Here is a 6,390-nt window from a genome sequence, read left to right as displayed (position 1 = left end):
GAGAACTGGGAAGCGTTGTCACTGGAGGTCAGCTGTGACCAACTATGGTGCTATGGATTTTGAAAAGGCATGGATAGAGGGAGAAAGGAAGAAATGTGTTGAGAGGAAAGGACATCAAGCAAACCCTTGTCAGGGCTGCCTTCCACCTGAAATCCTGTGTCCTCGATGTGGAGGACCATGTGGGTCCAGAATAGGCTTCTACAGTCACTTCTAGACCCACCACCAAGATTCTACTTCTGGAACACAATCATACTCGGCCATGAGGGATCACCCATGATGATGACAGGGAGAAAAGGACATTTGTGTCAGACCATGGTAATGGGCACCAATAATTTAGGTGGGTGGGTGTGGTTGTTACCATCACCACCATCACCATTATATTTTAGTTTGTTGCTCAATTTTTTGGCTTTTCTGTTTTCCAAGGCTTTATTGTGTCTGCTTTTAATATTGACTTGGATTACCATTTGATTGGACATAACTGGAGGTTTAAATTCGAAGACCTAACTTCAAAATTCAACAGAAATAACAATAGAATTGAGAGATGATGAGCACATTCCCAAAGGTAGGGTGTATGTTGTTGGCCCAGGAAGGAACGGCTACAAACAGATCTTTGCTGTGTTGGCTGGGGGATGCTGGGAATGGCAGTCCAAAAAGAAGATTCTGTACCTGGGTAGAGACGCCTGACACGGGAAGACCAACGGAGCAATAGAGACCCATTAAGCACAATGAGGCTCCAGTTGTTGCCTGTGGTCACCTTCTGGGAGGTGGAAAGGGACACCAATTCTCCACTTGTGCTCTTTCACCCATCTTCTGGAAGTTGGATGAAGGAGCACAAGTGGAGAACTGGAGCACTTTGGAAGATGAAAGGGAGGAGAGAGCGGGTGCTTGTAGACCTCCAAACACCCTACTGAAGCTCTACAATGGTCCAGGAGAAACCTTTGAAGCCAACTTTGCCTTGTGGGATTAGGGGCTGATGGAGCATGTAGTCCAACTCCATCTGGTGGGCAGGAGGACCATGCTGTAGATTGGACCAGAGGGTCAGCACTGCCAACTTCCCACTGGGCCACCATTTGATAAAAATGTTTCTTGTTCAATCTTTGGAGGGTGCAGAAAGGCCAGAAGCTGGGTTTAGGTGGTTTGGCATTAATTTCAGGCAGAAAATTGTCTTAAATTGGTATTTTTGGAACACCGAGGTCTCTTGAGGCCATTTATGGAACTGTCAAAGAGCTTTATAGTTTGCAAAAGTTGGGTTTGGGACATCCTGTGTTTGAGTGGATTTATACAGGTGTTTAGTCCCGACAAGTTAAAATGTCAAACATGCTCACGGTGGTGGGAAGTTTTCCAATCAGTGCCAACATTTTATTCAGAAGAGAGATATCTCTAACTACTGAAAACAAGAAAGATTACTAAAATTTTGATTCAAGGGGACTCTGTGGCTAAGAACACAGATTGACAATAACATACTTTTAGATGAAGAGGGACCATATTTGAAAACAGGCTATAGGCCCAAAACACATGCTTCCAAATATGTGCATGCGTGTGCATGTGCGTGGGGAGGGGTGGGCATGCTAGGAAATTGTTTCAAGAACCAAGGAACGGTTTCTGGGACCACAAGTCCTTAGGGGCCTGAGCAGCTCTGCAGCTGGAACTTGACGTCCAGGCGGGCTTGCCGGGCCAGGGTCATGATCTGGGAGAGCTTGACGGCCATTTGGGCCGCCTGGTCCAGGTCGTCGCAGGGCAGGATCTTCAGGCCGCTCTTTGCGATCAAGGCCTTGGCGCTCTCCATTTGTGTTCCTTGCAAGCGCACCACGATGGGGACTTTGAGGTCCAGCTCCGAGGCAGCCATGATGATTCCTTGGGCAATGATGTCGCATCGCATGATGCCCCCAAAGATGTTCACGAGGACCGACTGGACCCTGGTGTCCGACGTGATGAGCTTGAAGGCCTCTTTGACTTGCTCTGGGGAGGCCCCTCCTCCCACGTCGAGGAAGTTGGCCGGGGTGCCTCCGTGGAGCTTGATGATGTCCATGGTGGCCATGGCCAGGCCGGCCCCATTGACCAGGCAGCCAATGTCCCCATCCAAGGGAACGTAGTTCAGCTGCGCGTTGGCCGCCTCCCGGTCCCGCTCGTCCTCCTGGCTCCAGTCCTGCAGGTCGAAGACGCTCTTCTGCCGGAAGGCCGAGTTGCTGTCCAGGTTGATCTTGGCGTCTATGCAGATCACTTTCCCCGTTGAGTCCTCCACCATGGGGTTAATTTCCACCATCAGGGCGTCGTATTTGATGAAGAACTGGTAGAGCTTCACCATGTTATGGGCAGCATCTTCTGCCACATCGGCAGGGAATCCCATTTTCTGGGCCAGGCGCAGGGCCTGCTCTGTCTGGATGCCCTCCACGATGTCCACGGGCTCCTTGACAATGGCCTCGGGGTTCTCTGCAGCCACGTCTTCGATATTGACGCCCCCCTGGGCACTGCCAATCAGCACGGGGCCCTGGAAGGCCCGCTCCAGGGCAATGGCGAAGTAGTACTCTTTCTTGGGGTACCGGCGCTCGCAGATGAGGACCTCGTTGCAGATTCGGCCTCTTTCCCCCGTCTGTTTGGTGAACAGCTTCTTCCCAATCATCTGGGAGGCCATTTCCTTAGCCTCTTCTGGGGAATAAACAATCTTCACTCCACCCTTGAGGCCTCCTTCAAAGGTCCCTTTCCCCCGACCTCCAGCTAACACCTGTGCCTTGACCACCAGCTCATTGCTACCGATATTCTGGGCCGCTTTGAAGGCCTCCCCTGGCGTTCTGGCCACCACTCCATTTGGGACAGAGACACCAGCTTCTTTCAGGAGCCTCATGCTCAGGTATTCGTGCAGGGACAGGTTCCTTTGTGGTTGTGTGGGGAAACCGTGGCTGAAGGATCCCAAGCGCCCGCCAAATGCTTTGGCTGCAGCATTAAAGGCTGCCAGGATCCCACTCCGGCCCATGAAGCCCACTTGCAGCTCATGGAAGGAGGTGGGCCTTGCTTCTCTTCTCTTGTGTACTAGCTATTCTCCAACTGCCTTTTTACAGATCCACTCCCCAGAATTCTCTCTCCAACTGTTGCTGGCCTGTCTCCTCATTGGCCAGGAAAGGGATTCCATGATGGTGTGGAATGGAGGCAACGAATGGGCCAACACCAGAGCCATCATGATCCAGTGTCCTGAGTGCTGGACAAGGACTCAGGGAGGCCGGGACTTGAATCTTTGTTCAGCCACGGACCTCGGCCAAGTCACCCTCTCTTGACCTCAGAGGAAGCAATGGTGACAACATCCTCTGAAGAAATCATGACAAGAAAACCCCAGCAAGATGGCTAGAAATGACTTGGAGGCAGCCAACAGCAATGGGTCAAAAGACTCCTCGAAGGTGGTCAAACATAGCGGCCAGTTGGGCTAGGAACATTATTGATGAGACAAAGAACAACAACAAGCAACCTGGTCACCATGGGAATGAAATAGTCAATGACAATTTTATATTAATATAAATATCCCTCAGTGGGCCCCCAGTGGTGCAGTGTGTTAAAGCGCTGAGCTGCTGAACTTGTGGACTGAAAAGTCGCAGGTTTGAATCCGGGGAGCGAAGTGGGCACCCGCTGTTAGCCCCAGCTTCTGCCAACCTAGAAGTTTGAAAACATGCAAATGTGAGTAGATCTGGCAGAAGGTAATGACACTCCATGCAGTCATGCCTGTGGCCACGTGACCTTGGAGGTGTCTACGGACAACGCTGGCTCTTCAGCTTAGAAATGGAGATGAGCACCAACTCCCAGAGTCGGACATGACTGGACTTAATGTCAGGGGAAAACCTTGACCTTTACCTACTCTCAGCATTAAGAAGCCTCCTTCAAATTGGAGTCCAATTCAGGTAAGGGCCTGTAATGCTTTTGGAGCAGTGGGCCATGTGGTGTCATGGTTTATCAAACAAAGAATGGTTAAACCTCTTTCACTTTTTAAAAATAGATTTTTTTAGAATTGTACTAGGGAACTCAATATGGAATTTTGGTTCAGAAATAAAACATGACTTCAAGTTGTGGCCGATACTGTCTTGTTAGGCTGCATCTACACTGTAGAATGAATGCAGTTCATTCTACATGGCCATGGCTCAATGCTATGGGACCCTGGGAACTATAGTTTCACAAGCTCTTTCACCTCTACCAAAGGATGCCGATATCTCACCAAACTTAGCTCCCATGATCCCACAGCATTGAGCCACATGCATTAAAGTGGTGTTGAACTATTAATTCTACAGATTACTCCCTTTGAACCAACAGTATCCAATAAGTGTATTTGAGTTGGGAGAATCCACCTGGAATTGATCCTGTGTCTGGTCACAGAGGGGAAGAACGAGGCTGTGAGTGATTGCAAGTATCAAGGGGATGATGTCATCCTTGGTGGAGGTGATGGCATCATGAAGCCTTTGCCCTCCCTCGGCCAATGGGAAGCCGGGCTTGGACCGTTGGAGATGGAACTCTGCGGAATTGTTTTGTAAAAGGACAGTTGGGAGTTCTGCTGGAGAAGGGAGCCGAAGACCGTGTCCCACCATGATGTGCCATCAGGTCTTGAGGGCGGCAAGGCTCATGGTCAAGGGGAGTGGCCAGAGGATCCTGAGCGCCACGGCCAAAGCTTTGGGGTCCAGCCGGGGATTCGTCACCACCTGCAGGCGTCCAGTGCTGCAGCAGCAGCTGCGGGATCTGTCTCTCCATGAATATTTGAGCATGAAGCTCTTGAAGGAAGAGGGCATCCCTGTCCCTTATGGTTTGTTGGCCAGAACTCCGGAGGAGGCTTACACAGTGGCCAGAAAGATCGGCACCGATGACCTGGTGGTCAAGGCCCAGGTGTTGACCGGTGGCCGGCAGAACGGGGTCTTCGAAGGGGGCCTGAGAGGAGGGGTGCAGGTGGTCTGCTCCCCAGAAGAAGCCAGGGAGGTGGCCTCCAGGATGATCGGGAAGCGGCTGTTCACCCAGCAGACAGGCAAAATGGGCCGCATATGCAACCAGGTCCTCATCTGCGAGCGCAAGTACCTCAGGCGGGAGTACTACTTTGCCATCACCATGGAGCGGGCCTTCCAGGGCCCCGTCCTCATCGGCAGCTCCCAAGGAGGGGTGCGCATTGAGGACGTGGCTGCCGAGAACCCCGGGGCCATCATCAAGCAGCCGGTGGACATCATGGAAGGCATCACCGAGGAGCAGGCTGTGCAGCTTGCCCAGAAGATGGGCTTTCCGCACCACTTGCTGTACGAGGTGGCCGACAACATGATTAAGATCTACAACTTCTTCATCAAATACGATGTCATCTTGCTCGAGATCAACCCGCTGGTCGAAGACTCAACAGGGCATGTGATGTGCATGGACGCCAAGATTATTTTCGACAGCAACTCGGCCTTTCGCCAGCAGAAGATCTTTGAGCTGCAGGACTGGACCCAGTTGGATGAGCGAGACCGGGAGGCGGCCAACGCGGAGCTGAACTACATTGCCTTGGATGGCAACATCGGCTGCCTGGTCAATGGGGCTGGCCTGGCCATGGCCACCATGGACATCATCAAGCTCCACGGAGGCACCCCAGCCAACTACCTCAACGTTGGAGGCAGTGCCACGGTGGAGCAAGTCACGGAGGCCTTCAAGCTCATCACCTCCAACGAGAAAGTCCAGGCCATTCTGGTCAACATCTTTGGAGGGCTGATGAGGTGTGATGTCATTGCACATGGCATAATCATGTCGGCCAAAGATCTGGACCTCAAAATCCCCATTGTGGTGCGGCTGCAAGGAACACGGGTCAAGGACGCAAAGAACTTGATTGCTGAGAGCGGCCTGAAGATTCTTCCCTGCGATGACCTGGACCAAGCGGCCAAAATGGCCGTGAAGCTCTCTGAGATCATGGTCCTGGCCAAAGAGGCCCAGGTGGACGTCAAATTTCATTTGCCATGATGCTGCCATTTCCTGCAGCCACCTCCCTTCCAATTTTGGTGCGGAAACACAAATTTCTGGCTAAGGGAGCCGACTTCCGATTTTCATACCAAAGGGCTGCATTCTTAATATAATAATAAACCTGTCTGGCCTGCCTGCTTTCCTTACTTCCTCCCTCTCTTTATGCAGAAGTAAAATCCTTCTCAATAAACTAATTGGAGATCAAAAAGAGTTTGTGGACAGGTACTTTGTGGACAGGTTTGTGCTTTTTCTGCATGGCAGGGGGTTGGACTGGATGAGCCATGTGGTCCCTTCCAGCTCTGTTATTCTGTGATTCTGTGAAATAACACATTCATGTTAAGTAGTCTTGTGTTTCTCTCCAAAACACCTGGAGGGAGGGCCAAAGTTTCCCATGCCTACCTTAGTGTTTTGTTGGTCAGAATTATCATGACTCTTTTGCCTTCCTCT

The 6,390-nt window shown here is 51.3% G+C and overlaps 2 protein-coding genes across 2 annotated transcripts; one reads left to right on the top strand and one right to left on the bottom strand.

Annotated features, from left to right (window-relative positions):
• Positions 1-1,302: 1,302 nt before the first annotated feature.
• LOC100554522 (succinate--CoA ligase [ADP-forming] subunit beta, mitochondrial-like) lies at positions 1,303-2,971 on the bottom strand. Its single transcript, XM_008123445.3, has one exon. It carries the CDS (start codon positions 2,969-2,971, stop codon positions 1,619-1,621), a length of 1,353 nt encoding a protein of 450 aa, XP_008121652.1. The 3' UTR covers positions 1,303-1,618.
• A 135-nt stretch (positions 2,972-3,106) lies between these two features.
• On the top strand, positions 3,107-6,151 carry LOC100554324 (succinate--CoA ligase [ADP-forming] subunit beta, mitochondrial). The gene has a single exon (XM_003229397.4). It carries the CDS (start codon positions 4,561-4,563, stop codon positions 5,941-5,943), a length of 1,383 nt encoding a protein of 460 aa, XP_003229445.1. The 5' UTR covers positions 3,107-4,560; the 3' UTR covers positions 5,944-6,151.
• Positions 6,152-6,390: the final 239 nt, after the last annotated feature.

The sequence above is a fragment of the Anolis carolinensis genome, chromosome 6 (genome assembly GCF_035594765.1).
Source record: "Anolis carolinensis isolate JA03-04 chromosome 6, rAnoCar3.1.pri, whole genome shotgun sequence".
In the NCBI taxonomy this organism is placed as follows: domain Eukaryota; kingdom Metazoa; phylum Chordata; class Lepidosauria; order Squamata; family Dactyloidae; genus Anolis; species Anolis carolinensis.
Note: the sequence above shows the minus strand (reverse complement) of the source record. Positions and strands in the feature narration are given on the sequence as shown.

Excerpts from the sequence above, each read along its gene's own strand:
- LOC100554522 (XM_008123445.3), bottom strand. The coding sequence starts at position 2,971 with ATGGGCCGGAGTGGGATCCTGGCAGCCTTTAATGCTGCAGCCAAAGCA.
- LOC100554324 (XM_003229397.4), top strand. The coding sequence starts at position 4,561 with ATGATGTGCCATCAGGTCTTGAGGGCGGCAAGGCTCATGGTCAAGGGG.